A 17,141-nucleotide genomic window follows, 5' to 3' on the forward strand; every position below is an offset into this window, starting at 1 on the left:
TGGGAAGATAGACATTAATTATAGCCACATTATTTACTCTAACAGCAAGGTAGTAATCCTCTGAATCCAAAAGGTCAGAGCTTAGGTTTGATTGAATATACATTACTAAACCACCTGAAGGATGACCACAATCTTTTGTTTGCTTTGCAGGCACAGAATATACATTATGACAAGGTGAAAGATTCAACAAGTTTATGCTCTGCTCTATAGTAAAATGCTCTTGCAGGCATATTATTTCACTCTCACAAAGAAAATCAAGGACGTAAGTGGATCGGTTTACAAAGTTCCCATTGATATTCCAAGATATCAGACTATGTGATGTTGGGGGTTGCTCAGTCATGGCCTAGCAGAGGTCGGCTTCTGTTTAGCAACAGGACAATTTATGCTGTAGCATGTGTGACCGTTTTCTTATATACTACACAAAACATATCACCAGTGCATGGATTGGATTTGCTGGACACATGGTCAGTTGCTCCACAGTGACCACAAATGGCCGTATTATTACAATTGGCTGCAAGATGGCCTTCAGCATGACAAGAGAAGTATCTTCTTGGCAAAAACTTATATTCATCAACAGGAAGTACTTTGTAATCAATTTTGGCTCTGTGTTTAAGGAAGGAGTCCAAGTCAGCATGAGTATTGAAGTAAACTTTGTAAGAACGTCAGTTCCAATCCTGACTGCTTTGCAAGCTCTGGGGATAAGGTGCATCACATCTTATTCCTCCATTTTGACAGGAATTCTTTTCACTACCCCAATAAAGTTTGGAGCCCTTAGTGACGCATTTATCGTGGGTTGTTTGCGTTTTATGTGGTCTACAATAGCTTCAGCAGTATCTCTATACTTAACTATAAGTTTCCAGTTGGCTTTACTCGTACATAGTTCACTGATTTGAAAAGGATTTGAACACACTGAATTGACAAAGGACTTACAAGCACTGGGAGTGTTGAGTGATCCAGGTAAGTTCTTGAGTACAACTGCATAAGATGGAGCCTCAGATTCCAATGCATTGAATTTCGAGGGCCAAGAAATAGATTTGTTATTGTTTGATTCCACTAAACAATCAATTTTTCAGCCTAGTTTGTTTACTTTCACAGCCAGAGTAGCCACTACTGCATCGCCTAAAGTGGGAACAGCGCAAGGATTCTCAATTACAAATTTTGGCATTGGCTTCTTTTCTTTATCCCAAGTGTGTAATCATTTACAAATTTCTCTAATATTGTCTTTGCATTTCACATTTCCAGTGAACCTGCTTGTAAACTGGAACTTATCATGCAACATTTCTTTTTCTGTAATTATGTTGTCTTTACTAAAGAAGCTTGTTGTTTTACCAACAATTAACTCAATCTTTGCACCCTCTGTCATTGATTGATAAGTAAAGTTCAGAACAGGGCCTAATATTAATCCTGTCATGGTAACAAAAACTTGTCAAACTGGATTTATCACCTGGAAATCAAACTCCAAATCACTGTCAAAATATCCAGGAGAAAAGTCTGTTCATTTCACTAGGTAAAATAAGTTAATAGAAAATTTACCAAACAGCTTCTTAATATCCAGAAGATTTTTTCTCATCTTGGCCAGGTGCTAAGAAATTTCAAATTGGGTCAAAAACAGGTAACTTTTATATTCTGTTGAATTTGTTGGTGAAATTGCTCCAGTTTTAGAAAATTGGAGTTTTGTACCTGAAGTTTCTGATAAAACTTCAAACTTCTAATCAAACAGTTAGATTTCTCAATGTTTTTCCTACATACTGAAACCCTTTTCAAATTATGCCTTCTGGAGTAGAAAAAGTGTTTTTTTTTTACAAAAACTGTCAAATCATCAGTACCTTTACCCTGCCTACCTCCACTCCTCTCCCCTCTAGAGGACAGTGATATTTGATAACCTTTAAAAAATTTTGTTTTATGAAAGTGAAATCTTACAAAATTGATCTACTGCTCAAATGAAGTCCAATAACTCTGTTTTCAACTTCACAGCTTTGCGCAATACCAATTTATGAGGTTTAAAAAATCTACAAATATATTTACTAAATTTAGAAAATACCAATTGATATGGCTCAAAATTCTACTCAAAATAATTGAAATTGTCTTTTCAGAACTAAAACCAGAGACAGCAAAACTGATAACTGAAAATGAAGGTAAAACGTTGCTTTGTCAAAACTTCAATAGGTATACACCTGTCAAGTGGGCAAATTTCTAAGATTTACAATTCAGAAGAGGCTTAACATAGAAGCCTGGTAATACCTTCACTGAGGATTTCTTTTGGCCCTGGATTCATTACTGAAAGTTTCATTTTTCTAACCTAGCCCTTTACTAGATAGCCTAGTGATTAACTAAAAAGAAAAACAAGTTTTTTTAACTGAAAGTAAGGAGCGACATTAAAACATAAAACGAACAGAAATTATTCCGTATATGAAAGGGGCTGTCCCCTCGTCAATGCCTTGCTCTTTACGTTAAAGTTTGACTCTGTCTCACAACTTTATTTTTTAAAACAATAGAAAACTTTAGCGGAAAGAGCGAAGCATTGCGGAGGGGACATCCCCTTTCATATATGGAATAATTTTCTGTTCGTTTTAAGTTTTAATGTCGCTCCTTACTTTCAGTTAAAAATACTTGTTTTTTTAGTTGATTTATTAACGTTTTTGAATTAAAGCAGCTTTGATTTTGGCTCACTGTACATGAATAATTAAAACGAAATTCACATATTAATTTTTCCTTTTTTGGCTAATTGGCTTTCTTGAAATTTTGTTCTGACATAACTTACGAATTAACTTACGTAATGAATTTCTATATTTGTATGTTTTTAATACGTATATTAGGGAGTTCGCTCCCTAGTAAATACCTCGCTCTTTAAGCTAAAGTTCGAATTTTGTTTGAATCACAAACCTCTGAATCACAAAGGCTGGTTAATTAGAATAGATAGCTCTTTGGAAGTACTAAAAAAATCTTTAGCGGTAAGAGCAAGGTATTGACTAGGGGGTGAACCCCCTCATATACATAATAATTTCTGTTTGTTTTAAGTTTTAATATTGCTTCTTACTTTCAATTGAAAAAAAAAACTTGTTTTTCTATTTAATTTCAGATCGTTTTTTAAATAATGCTGGGAAATCTGGTGTCCCCTTCCTAGAAATGTCCCTTTCCCCAAGGAAATATCCTCCATGGAAAGATCCTCCCCCATAACCCCTACTCTGACCCCGACCCCACACTAGAAAAAATTTCCTCCTGAAAACGCCTGTATACTTCCCAATAACCAATACTATATTTAAACAATAGGCAAAGTTTATAACAGTCCTTCCCCCAGGAACAGTGGGGGATTAGGTCATCCTCAAAGACGTATGAATTAGATTTTCGACTATGCTAAACAAAATGGCTATCTCAAAAGTTTGATTGGGTGACTTTGGGAAAAAATGAACGTGGGAAGGGGCCAAGTTGCCCTCCAATTTTTTTGGTCACTTAAAAAGGGCACTAGAACTTTTAATTTCCGTTTAAATGAGCCCTCTCACGATATTCTAGGACTATTGGATTGATATGATCACCCCTGGGAAAATAAAAAAAAAATAAACTAACAAAAAAACAAATAAACATGCATTTGTGATCTTTCTTCTGGCAAAAAAATACAAAATTCCACTGTTTTGCAGATAGGAGCTTGGAAACTCTATAGTAAGGTTGCTCTGACACGCTGAATATGATGGTGTGATTTTCAATAAGGTTCTATGACTTTTAGGGGTTGTTTCCCCCTTTTCTCGAAAATAAGGCAAATTTTTTCAGGCGCGTAAATTCTGATGGTTAAAACTAAATTTGATGAAACTTATATATTTGAAATCAGCATAAAAATCTGATTCTTTTGATGTATCTATTGGTATCCACAAACTGTTTAAAAGTAGCTAAACTAGAATTTTACTGCAGAAAGCTTTTAGACAAATATTTGCAGGAAGACATGAATTGAATATACTCTGAAAGAAAAACCAGAATTCTGGTGGGAAGTAATTTTGGCTGCTGCTTTTTGCTTTTAGATTCAAATTCATTGTCTCATGAGTATAGCAAAACTTGGAATTTTGACTCTTTTTTCATTTAGTTTTTATCAGCTTGTTGAAGAAATTAACAGCATTTTGAAAGTCTTTCAATATTTTAACTATTACCAATTATTACATTTTTTTTTATATGCAATCAATTAAATCAACAAATGGTTTACATTCTTAAAAATGAAAGGCACTTGAAACAAATTTGGGTCATATATTGGCACATTAGGGGGTGGGTGGGTATAGTACAGTGGGTTGGCATGCAAAATATCTTAGCTACAATTATTCTGCATATTATGAAGTAAGAACTGTTTTAGACTTCATACTGTCCAAATACTTTACCCCCAACCCATCAATGTGCAAATATATAGCCCAAACCATATATAGACAGAACAGCCCAAACCGTCTGTTCTGTCACATCTCTTTGTTTTTTCTCATGATTATTTGAAGAAAAAACTACGTTTTCTAAAGAGTTAAAGAGGCTGAGTCACAAGTTCGAACCTTAAAACGTACAGGGATTAGAAGGTACAGTTGGGGGGCTGCCGCCCCCCAAACCCCCTGCTTTCACAGCCTTTAAATAAAAAAAATAAGTTTAAACTGAAAAGTAAGGAGCGACATTAAAACTTAAAACGAACAGAAATTATTCCGTATATGAAAGGGGCTGTGCCCTCCTCAACGCCGCGCTCGTTAAGCTAAATTTTTTATTGTTTAAAAAAAATAGTTTTGATAAAGTAAAAATTTAGCGTAAAGAGCAAGGCGTTGAGGAGGGCACAGCCCCTTTCATATATGGAATAATTTCTTTTCGTTTTGAGTTTCTTTTTTAAACTTTAAATTGAGTATATAAAAAATTTCCTCTGACAGTGAATCGAACCCGGGTCTTCCGCCTGACAGTCAGGAGTATCGACCGCTGTACTAAAGAGACACAATTGTAATTGTTTTTTAGTAAGTGGAATCTATTTTTGACGCAAGCAAATAGCCAAAAAAATTGATATTTGGTTTTTGGAAAAAAGGGAAGGAGTGATCAAATTGAGCTGAAAATTCGAGGATAAGCTCCCAGGCCCCAGGAAAGCTTATCCTCTAAATTTCAGCCCGATCAGACAACGTTAAAGGGGGGCTGTGGTGGGAAAAATTAACTTGGGCTCTTATAGGAAAACGAGGTTTTTCGTAAATTTAAATTCGGGGGATAATTTTTTCGGTCTGAAAATATCAAAAGAAACTGGTTTACAGTCTGTCAATGCATGAAGAACTTGAGCAGCAGTGGGTATATCATACAGGTACCAAATGAAATTCACATACAATAATTTATTGGCTAGACTGTATAAATAAATTACAACAAAAGAAAAATGGTCAGTTTAGAAAAAAAAATTGCTTTTTGGTATTGTTTGAAACTAGCTTATACAATTTTTACTAGCCTGTATTTTAAGCCAAATTTACCTTGTTATTTTTTGCATATATTACTTGGCCATTTAGACATGTCTTGTTAAAAAAACAAAAAACATTATATTGGATCCAGTAGCATATCCAGGGGGGCCAGAGCGGCCCCCCCCCGAAATTTGTTTTATTCTTTTCTTTAAGTGCCAATATAGTAAGTTCCGAAATATTAATGCTTTGAAGTTATTTGCAACACCCGTTCTTTTTTTCATTTCTTGTTAAATTGCTATCCATTTCTCCAGCAAGCTTATATCATTATTTTATCATCAAACATGCAATCGCCTCCTGTAATCAAACAAGATGTCAAGAAATTTTTCTCACTATTGAACTCCCGCAGCTATAAGCACTAGCTTATCTGCATTGAAGGAATTGTGATAAGGAATCGGACTAAGAGGCAATAGTTCATTCAAAGTTTCAAACGCTGCTATAATTCCAGTGTAAGCTAAGCAAATGGATCACATGAGAGGTAAGAAAGAAAATTACCTTAAATTACCTTAAATCGCATGTCCAGCGAGATAAGGTGGTGTTGAGCCTCCTGTAGAAATCTCGCTGGTGGTGTTTGAAGGTATGATTTGACATCCCAGTTCAGCCTCCATTCAGCGTTGGCCGAGTCTTGATCAACTCCTTTCTTGAAGGCATCTAGAGTTTTAGATTGGACGGTGGCTATGGATAGGCTGTTCCAGAGTGGGACGGAATGGACTGAGAAGAACTGTTGGTGCTCTCGCTTGATGCAACGGGGGGCCTGCAGCTTCTTGGTGTGTCCTCTTGTGGTAGTTGAGAAGGACAGGGAAAAGACATGACTTAATAGGTCATTTTCTTGCAACTTACGAGTTGCTATTGCGTCTCCTCTTTTCCTACGGTATACTAAGGTAGGGAGTTTGAGTAAGGTGAGACGTTCCTTGTAAGATTTGTCTTGGAATGCAGAGATAAGCTTAGTTGCTCTTATTTGGACATTCTCAAGTACGTTCACATCCATCTTATAGTACGGAGAGACTAGGATCATGCCGAAATTTCTTTTATTCTTTTCTTTAAGTGCCAATATAGTAAGTTCCGAAATTTTAACGCTTTGAAGTTATTTGCAACACCCGTTCTTTTTTTCATTTCTTGTTAAATTGCTATCCATTTCTCCAGCAAGCTTATATCATTATTTTATCATCAAACGTGCAATCGCCTCCTGTAATCAAACAAGATGTCAAGAAATTTTTCTCACTATTTAACTCCCACAGCTATAAGCACTAGCTTATCTGCATTGAAGGAATTGCGATAAGGAATCAGACTAAGAGGCAATAGTTCATTCAAAGTTTCAGACGCTGCTATAATTCCAGTGTAAGCTATGCATTGAAATGGATCACATGAGAGGTAAGAAAGAAAATTACCTTAAATTACCTTAAATCGCATGTCCAGCAAGATAAGGTGGTGTTGAGCCTCCTGTAGAAATCTTGCTGGTGGTGTTTCAAGGTTATGATTTGACATTCCAGTTCAGCCTCCATTCGGCGTTGGCCGAGTCTTGATCAACTCCTTTTTTGAAGGCATCTAGAGTTTTAGATTGGACGGTGGCTTTGGATAGACTGTTCCAGAGTGGGACGGAATGGACTGAGAAGAACTGTTGGCGCTCTCGCTTGATGCAACGGTGGGCCTGCAGCTTCTTGGTGTGTCCTCTTGTGGTAGTTGAGAAGGACGGGAAAAAGACATGACTTAATAGGTCATTTTCTTGCAACTTACGAGTTGCTATTACGTCTCCTCTTTTCTTACGGTATAAAAGGTAGGGAGTTTGAGAGACGTTCCTTGTAAGATTTGTCTTGGAATGCAGAGATAAGCTTAGTTGCTCTTATTTGGACACTCTCAAGTACTTTCACATCCGTCTTATAGTACGGAGAGGCTAGGATCATGCCAAATTCCAGGTGAGGACCGACCATGGCTTTGTGCAGTTTTGTAATCATTCCCGACTACCTGGTGGTAAATGTTCGCTTTATGAGGGCAAGGGCTTGGTTTGCTTTTGCAACTTGAGCTCGTGTGTGGCAGTGAAACTTCAGCTCATTGTCAACAATAACCCCCAGGTCCGTCTCCTCACTGACTGCCTCAAGCTGGGCGTCTCCTATGTGATATGCAAGTTATGGATTATTGTGTCCAAGATGTAGAACTTTACATTTTAAGGCATTGAACTGTAGACACCAATCCAATGACCATCTAGATAGTCTGTCCAGATCTTATTGCATAGTTGATAGATTTAGGTTGTTCTGGGACAGTCCTAGGAGCTTGCAGTCATCAGCATATAGCATCAAAGGATTCTTCAGGTTCGTTGTACAGTTATTTATACACATGCTGACAAGCCTAATTAGTTCTAGTTAGTTTTTGTAGTCAGATACTAATATGAAACTTGTGGTTTACTTGAAGAGCGGTTTCTCGGGTTTTCTGTTTCTGGAAATCTCACCGGCTCTGCAGTAGCGAAACACATCATCAGCCAATGCATTGCGTTTGGCTTAAAAGTGGAGGGGTTGGTTTTAATGGGGCCAGCAACATGTCAGGCTGCTATTCTGGTGCACAGGCAGAAATTAGGAAAAAATATTTGCATGTGATCTACACCCACTGTGTATCACACAGCTTAAATTTGGCTTTATGTAAAACTAGTAGGGTAGGACTTGTTAGGTCAACCTTTGCTACTATACAGCAGATAATATCATTTTTATCATCCTCACCAAAAAGAACAAATATGTTTGTAGAAGCGGTTGCTGTCGTTTGTCCCGATAGTCCTGTGAGGAAGCTTGTGAAGTTGTGCGAAACAAGATGAGTGGAGTGTCACGATTGCATTTTAGTTTTTATGTCTTTGTATTGTAAGATTATTTCCGTACTTGAGCAAATAGTTGGTAGCATGTGGTGTGATATGGAAGTGATTTCAAAAGCGAATGTGTTGGTTTCAGCAGCAAGCGAATTTAGTTTTATGTTCACAATGGCTATGCTAGAGTTTGTAAGTGCCATAATGCTCTCTGTCTCTAAGGCGCTGTAAGCCAAAGATTTAGACTTAGTTGAGTGTTGTCAGCATGTTAAGCTATGTTTTGATACTTTACTGCAGTCAAAAAAAAAATAAAATTTAAACAATTTTTCAGAAAGCCTATGAGCTTGCACAAGAGTTAAATGTGGCTCCGACTGTTCCATGGTCTATCCACCAAAAGTCCATCAACGATAATGAGTCCATCAATGTTTTTTATCACGAGTCATTGTTCGAACCTTACTTTGCTTCACTTATTGAAGAATTTGATCAAAGATTTTTGCGCCATCTGGAGGCATCTTTCAAAAAATAGGAAGGCTTTTTCCAGCTAACAGCAAGTCATCAAAAATTAATGAATTTGTGAACGCTGTTACTGTTTACGAGGGATTTCACGGGGGTAGACGTGCGCTCGAATGTGAGTTAGTCCTTTGGAAACAGAAGTGGCTCGGAATGTCTGAGGAACCATCAACTGTTGCTTTGACTCTTGCGTCATGCGATGCAAAATTTTTCCCATGCATTCAAAGGCTTTTGACGATTTTTCAGACATTACCAGTGACTACCGCTTCTGGTGAGAGGAGCTTTAGCTATCTTAAGCGATTAAAAACCTATCTGCAGAGCTCAACGGGCGAGGAGCGTCTGAACGGACTAGCTCACATGACCCTGAAGCACGATATCCAGGCCGATACTGACCAAGTTTTGATCGATTTGCAGCCAAAAAAGACCGGCGGCTGTTACTGTGAGAGGTTAGGTCGTCTTTCGTTGCTCGTTTCTCTAAGTGCAGTTGATTCTGTTTCTAAACTTTGTGCTTCATCCTCTGTAAACAATGTTAATATCAATACATTTCTTGCTTTCATGGCTGCTATATTAGGTTGACTGAGGCCCCCACCCCTCCGAAACCAAATTCTGCGTAATTGTCTTTAATATAATATTATTTTTTATTTATTTGGTTCTCTAAAACAAGGGTCCTTTAGGCAAATATAAGGAATTATACACTTCTTTTTTTTATATTTTCTAAATTCTGCCACTTCGTGGCAGTTCCAAAACATCTACTCGCCCAAAATAGAAACTCCCACTGCTTCTAACTTTTTTTTTTAATTCTGACTTTGTTGGCAAAATTTTGTTATCCATTCTCAAACAAAAAAAGTCTACAACTAGAAATACTCATGACAAGTGTGTACTTTACGTTTCTTTACCTAGCTACTCCCCCCCATACCCTCCGCCTGAAATCTTGCACTATGATAGATAATTTTCTTGCTCACATGACTGCTATAAAAAGGTAGACTGACCCCCCCCCCCCCCCAAACAAAATCCTGGATACGCCACTGATTGGATCAAGTCAATATACTACACAAGACTCATTTCAATAAAGAGGCTCCATCTTTCATTTTTGTTTTATTTGGAAGTGGTAGGCAGTGTAGACCCCAAACAGGTAACAGTTATAGAGGGTTCACCTTTCATTTGTAATTGCTATGATGTCTAATTATTGAATAGTTTTCACCTTATTTAATTTTAATAAAACAATTTTTCACTATATAGATAATTCAATCTACTGTGTGCAATGCTGGTGGTGTGAATTAACCAAAACTCTTTGGCCCAAAACCAATTGTGAAGGTGAAGATGCTAACAGAGAAGGCTAATGAAGAACTAACAGCTGGTATCATGCATTGCAGTTCCTGTTCAAAAGCAGAAAAATCTGTTTTTCTGCTAGATCTTCTCATAGACACTGGCTATGAAGAATTTTCACCAATATAGTGTGACGTCTGCCCTGCAATATTTTGGCATTGCAGAAATGTTGTTGCTCACATAATGGCACACCAGATGGGAGAGAAAAGAAGATGTCCTATTTGTTTATGTGAATGTATTGACGATGTGAGTCAACATCTAGTTATTCATGGTCATTTTTTACCAAGCATAGCTGAGTTAGAACTACAGGGAAGTACATCACTAGCTGTTACTCAGAATCCTTCCACAATTGTTTTCTTAAATTCATTTGAATTGGATTCTGAAGCAAAAAAAAAAAACTTGGACAACCATAAGATATATTTGAATAGTTCTTTGCATAGTGAAAAACCCAGAATATTGAAAAGATGTAAAGAAACATATACAGTTATAAAGCAAAATATTTGTGATGTGTGTGACAAGAGCTTTTCTCATGTGAGCCATTTTAAAAGGCTTCAAAGAATGCACACAGGGGAGAAACCTTTCACATGTGAAGTCTGTGAGAAAACTTTTTCTCAGTCAAGTAGTTTGATTAAGCACCAAAGAGTACACAAGGGTGAAAAATCCTTTATATGTGATATAGGTGAGAAAACTTTCTCTGTGTTAAGAAGTTTGATTAAACACCAAAGAGTAAACATGGATGAAACAGTTTAAGTGTGATATATGCAAGAGAGGATATTCTTCTAAATCAAATCTTAATAATCAATTGGTAAACATTTTTATCAATATGAACATGGCTATAATAAAAAACTTCATTATTGGACACTTTAGACTTTTTCAAGAATTAAAAAAAAAAATTTCATACTCAAAAAATATAAAAATAAAGCATCTCCAATTTACCCCACATGGGATAATTTTAGAGGTATGGCCCTGAACCCCATAGTGAGTTATATTAAATGTGCAGTAAATTGAACCCTACGGTGGTTTGGCGACTTCTATTGCATGCCGGCAGAAGCACCCGCCAGCACACTTCAATTTCTATGAACATGGCTGGTAGCGCCCCTGTGGAAGACCCAAATTCAGATGACAGCATTACCCAGTACCTCTCCATGATCGGTACTGATTTCTAAGAAGCAGTCATGCTTGTGCAAGACCATTGGGAATGGAGGCAAAGAGTCCCATCTCTCTCTACGCTTGACCATCAGCAGGAGCTTTAAGTCAAATAAGTAAGTCAAATTGTTGTTGAAATATCAAATAAAATACTCCTAGAAAACATATTTTCATTGCAAAAAAAAAAATTCCTTTAAAAACTTTGTAAAAAATTAAAATAACTGATTTTGTCCAATTGTATAAACTGTGGCCCCACACATTAATGACAAAAACTAGATTATTTAAAATTGGTAAAAACCTGTTAACTATTAGACAGGAATAATGAATAGAACACCCGTTTTACTAATCTATATTTATAAACTTTTGAAGTTCCCCAAAAATTGGTGTTTTTTGGTCTGAAAATTCAGGTTAAACATAAAAAAAAATTGTTATCAAATCGTCACTCTCAAAAGAATTTCAAAAAGAATTAAGGGAAATGGTTAAAAGAATCATATTGAACAAGTTGTTTTCAAAAATGAATCTTGCAAAAAAAATTGAGCTTAAAAAATCCGGCAATTTTCTCACCATTAGGTAATTTAGAAGTAAATTAAACTTCTTAGTGCTTCCTACCCTTGTATAAAAAACAAAATTAATACAGATAAATGTAGCTCAGAATATCTTTTTGTTCTAGGTATGGCCAATTTATTCAAACTATGTGAGATATACAAAATGTTTAATGCAGAAAGACAAATATAATTTTAAGTTATAAATACTAACAAAAGAAATATATATTTACAATCAACAAGCTGACAGGTTACATAATTAGCAAATTTGATTTGTAAAATACTCTCTGAATAATTCTATTGAAGCTGTCATATTTACTGACCTATCAGTGAATCCAATTTAATATAATATATACAATTAATAATATATATATATATATATATATATATATATATATATATATATATATATATATATATATATATATATATATATATATATATATATATATATATATATATATATATATATATATATATATATATATATATATAATAGTACCAGGCCCCGGAACTTGGCACGCGGAAGGCTTCTATATATAGATTCTCACTGCTGCTTGTCTTCTAAACGCAGACAATTTGAACCTTTTCTTGATGTCAGGACGTCCAAATGGACCTTAAATTAGAAGGGTTGCTTCTGTAAAATTGCATTTTTTTTTTTTTTTTTGGACCTTTAACTTTTGCCTCGGCTTGTCTTTTGTCATTATGAAAGACATGTCGCCGAACCTTTGTTTCTTTTAATTGTTCGGGTGGTGGGACAAAAACTTCTTTTTCTTCCAACAATTTATCTAGTCCAGGTTTTTGATTTTACAAGGTATAGAAGGCACTGACAACCATGTTTGTTTCTTTTAATTGTTCAGTTGGTGGGACAAAAACTTCTTTACACCATGGGCTATCTTTTGTCATTATGAAATACATATTGCCGAACCTTTGTTTTTTTAACAAAGGTAAGGTAGGCATTGATGACCTTATCCATGTCAAAATCCCAAACCCAATCATCAAAGGGGGTCTCAAAGACTTATATGTTATATTTACTCAGTTTATGGCATCTTTGTACGTCTGTACTTGGTTTTGTGCCATACGTTGTTGGTAACAATTGGTAAGCGACGGCGCTGTTCTTATAACCGCGTATATCTTTGCTCTTCTTTTTCATTTTTAATGCGCTCTAATCCTCGTTTTCGTTTATCTTCTAACCGCGCGTGTCTCTGCTGTTCATTTTATTTTTAATAAGCTCTAGTTCTCGTTTTCGTTTATCTTCTAAACGCGCGTGTATTTGTTGTTCATTTTAATTTTTTGTAAGCTCTAATTCTCGTTTTCGTTGATCTTCTAACCGCGCGTGTCTTTGCTGCTCATTTTCAATTTTGATTACTTCAGATACTTTAGCAAATGCTTTTTCTTTAGCTGCCCGTATTGGTGTTGTCGCAAACGTCATAAAATGTATTGATGCCATGACTTACATGGCGTAATTTTTTTTAACGTGCACAGCGTATTGGTAATTTTTAATATATGACGTCATTTTCAAAAACCTAAATTAAGGCTCTTAACGATTTTTTCAGACTTCTGACTTATCTAGATCGTTTTTGCATGCGAGAATATCCCAAGATACCAATTTTCCTGAAAAAATATGGAGCCGTTTTCAAGAATATATATATATATATATATATATATATATATATATATATATATATATATATATATATATATATATATATATATATATATAAATATAGGCCTATGCATATATACATATATATATATATATATATATGTATAAAATAAGAAAACAATACTAAGGTAGAACAGAGGACTTTAATCTTACTTTTTAGTAAGATCAGTTTCTTAGTAAGTAAGTTTTTTTTTCTTTTTTGCAAACTTCTTTTTGTTATTCTACTCTTATCAATAACTCTGAAATTATTAATCCAATTAGTATTTTTTTAATTACTAACTCATTTAGGTAACAATCTCAAATTGAATAAAAATACAAATTAGGTTCCGTATGTGTTTACTAGTCATTTCTGGATGACAGCAATAGTGACCAGGTCAAAGAATGACCTGGATCCTTGGGGTGGCTTCCGATGACACAGACGTCGTTGGGATAAAAACTGGCTGAAGATTGCAGAAGAGGCTGCTGCTGACCGATCGTGTTGGACTACGTCAGTCATCCCATCGTCCATTGGTGCCGGGCAGGATGGATCATCGTCAGGTTCCCGCCGAAAGTAAAGTAAGTAAGACAGCAATAATTACATTTTTAAGGCACTTTGACCACCTGCTATATTATAATGACTTTAGATTCATTGAGATTCATTTTTGATTTGAAATTTCAAGAAAAATTCTATTACTTTTCAAGAAAAATTCTAGTCAGGCTATTTTTTCAAAGGAGCAATCAGAAGCTTTGTGAAGATGCGAAAGGCTCAAACACTGCGGTATTTAGTAGTATTACATTTGAGTAGGATCTTTCATACCTGGCAAATCAGATGTTGAGTAATAGTCTGGATAAAGTACTCCCTCTTATCTGAACCAATTTAGACCTCTGGTTGGCAGTAGGAATAATACTGACCTCCATTAATACCCTGTTTTTTTTCAGAAAGAGGAGAAAACTGTGGGTCAATCCAATCCTCAGTCAGAAGGAAAGAGAGGAAAAGGGCCAGATTAGACCGGGTAACATAAACAAAGTCAACTACAAACAAAGGAACGGTTTACAATAGATTTCAGCAAGACCACAAAAGTTGTTTTTGTAGATTATGAACTAGCAGGCTTTGTCTGAGAATGGATTGTTATATGATTATTAAGATTTAATTTAGAAGAATATCCTCTCTTGTATATATTACACTTAAATGGCTTCACCCGTGTTTACTCTTTGGTGTTTAATCAAATTGCTTGACACAGAAAAGGTTTTCTCACATACATAACGTTTAAAGGGTTTTTCACCTGTGTGTACTCTTTGGTGCTTAATCAAACTGCTTGACTGGGAAAAAGTTTTTTCACATACATCACATTTGAAAGGTTTCTCCCCTGTTTGCATTCTTTAATGCCTTTTCAAATGGCTCGAATGATAAATGCTCTTGTCACATACATCACAAATATATCGCTTTATCCCTGTAAATTTTTTTTTAATATTCTAAGTTTTTTAATACGCAAGGAACTATTCAAACATGTCTTATGGTTGTCAAAGTTTTTTGCTTCAGAATCCAATTCAAATGAATTTAAGCAAACACTTGTAGAAGGATTCTGTGTAACAGCTAGTGATGTACTCCCTTGTAGTTCTAATTCAGAAACGCTTGGTAAAAAATGACCATGTATAACTCGATGTTCAGTCACATTGTCAATACATTCACACAAACCATTAGGACCTCTTCTTGTCTCCCCCATCTGATTTCCCATAATGTTAGCAACAAAATTTCTGTAATGCCTAAATATTGCAGGGCAGATGTCACACTCTATTGGTGAAAGTTCTTCACAGCCAGTGTCTATGTGAAGATCTAGCATAAAAACACATTTTTCTTATTTTGAACAGAAGCCGCAACGCCCTATACCAGCTGTTAATTCTTCAATAGCCTTCTCTGATAGCTTCTTCACCTTCAAGATTGGTTTTGGGCCAAAGAGTTTTGGGTGATCTACACCACCAGAACTGTACATAGTAGAATGAATTATCGATATAGTAAAAAATTATTCTATTGATATCAAATACGGTGAAAACTATTCTATAATTAGAGGAACGGTCAGCATATTGAATTGAAATTTCTGGGGATACTACTACTACTTCAGCTGATATTACTACTCTGAAACTAAATAAATAGTGTTTAAGAGCATCGAAGTTATCTAAATAGAAGTAATGCGATATCTCAGGAGAGGAATGTTGTAACAAGTAAAAATTTCAAGGAAAATTTATTTTGATATAAATTAAGGTACTTTGGGCTACTATGGCAATATTGAAAGGCGCTGAGTGTATATAGGTTGTCAAAGGGTATATGATTAACGTCTTAGGGACGGCTTAGAATATTAAGTTGGAAACTCTCAGAGCTTGTATTAATACTGTTGCTACTATTACTATTAAACTAAAACAAAGAGTGAACTTAAAGTCAGGTTTTTAAAAATGGCACAGATTCAACGTTCCAGGAACAAAACAGGGTATTAAGTCTTATTTTAAGAAACCTTGAGGGGGTATAAAACTAAGCCAAAAGGTGCTATGTATATCCGGATTTTAAAAAAGATGTATGTGCAATATCCAACGAAAATCTAGAGAAGTTATATTGGAAGTTTCAGACCTTGTTACTAGGGATGTTGAACAAAATCAAAAGACCTTGTGTACATTCAAGTTCCTCAGAAGGTCGGGTTTGTTAAATTTCAAGAATGGCTAAATGTATTAAGTTGAAACTTCCAGGGCATGTTGTACATTCAAGTGTATCAGATGGTCGTGTTTGTGAAATTTCAAGAATTGGTAAATGCATTAAGTTGAAACCTCCAGGGTATGTTGAAGGGAATGTTTAAGTAAACAGTGTTGTTAGAAAGGTGTATCTGCACTATCTGGAATTGCTAAGTGTATTAATGTGAAGCTTCCAAGGTATGATAGATGCATCTTTAAATAAATTAAAATGCACTGTATGTATATGTATTAAACCACGCCTACTTACGATAGCGAATGCTTGGGACTGTCTTTACTTGTTACTGCTTCCTTATATAACTACTGTAGACTGCGAATTCTGGCAATTGCAAGAAATTGTGTTTGTAACTACTTCTAACCGTAACTGCAACTAATTGCGACTGCAACCACTTACGAATGTGACTATAACTACGTGTGACCATGACTGTGACTACTTGATGCTGTGACTAATACTGCTTACGGCTGCGACAACTTATGATCGCTACTGCGAATACTTGGGACTTCGACTGCAACTACAAACTACTGTAACTGCAACTACTACTGTTTCCAATTGCTACTGTTGAACTAAATAAAAAATTTTAAAGTGAATCCAGGTTGTTAAAATGGAAGTTATGCAATATCTCAGGAATAGAATAAGTTATTAAGTTGAAACTTTTATAGTATGTTTTTAGGAACGTTTAACTAAATAAAAACACAATGTGAGCATCCAACTATGTCCAAAGGGCATACCTGTGATATAACCGGAGTTGCTAAAAGAGTTAAGGTAGGTGGAGTAAGGAAGTATTTGGGGAGGTTTTGGTCGCGGATAGGTTCGTATGTTTGCCCAATATGCAGAGAAATTGAAGATTTAAAGTACTTTTTGTGCAATTGTAAGGAGACGAAGGATTTGACAGCAGACATTTCTGGGATTGGGGTAAAAGGGAGGGGTTGGATGGTGGGAATTAAAAAAAAAATTATTGCAAAGTGGATATTAAGAATGTGGGAAGGTACGCCCATGTAGCCATGCAGCACAGAGA

General features: G+C 35.6%; 1 protein-coding gene across 1 annotated transcript; it reads left to right on the forward strand.

Annotated features, from left to right (window-relative positions):
- The first annotated feature begins 9,979 nt into the window (after nucleotides 1-9,979).
- Nucleotides 9,980-16,675, forward strand: LOC148943885 (uncharacterized). Its single transcript, XM_089101546.1, has 2 exons — nucleotides 9,980-11,318; nucleotides 14,329-16,675. Exon 1 carries the CDS (start codon nucleotides 10,240-10,242, stop codon nucleotides 10,804-10,806), a length of 567 nt encoding a protein of 188 aa, XP_088957672.1. The 5' UTR covers nucleotides 9,980-10,239; the 3' UTR covers nucleotides 10,807-11,318; nucleotides 14,329-16,675.
- The last annotated feature ends 466 nt before the right edge of the window (nucleotides 16,676-17,141 follow it).

This window comes from Artemia sp. Qi Xiang Cuo, chromosome 15, assembly GCF_049724085.1.
Source record: "Artemia sp. Qi Xiang Cuo chromosome 15, ASM4972408v1, whole genome shotgun sequence".
Lineage (NCBI taxonomy): Eukaryota > Metazoa > Arthropoda > Branchiopoda > Anostraca > Artemiidae > Artemia > Artemia sp. Qi Xiang Cuo.

Excerpts from the sequence above, each read along its gene's own strand:
- LOC148943885 (XM_089101546.1), top strand. The coding sequence starts at position 10,240 with ATGGCACACCAGATGGGAGAGAAAAGAAGATGTCCTATTTGTTTATGT.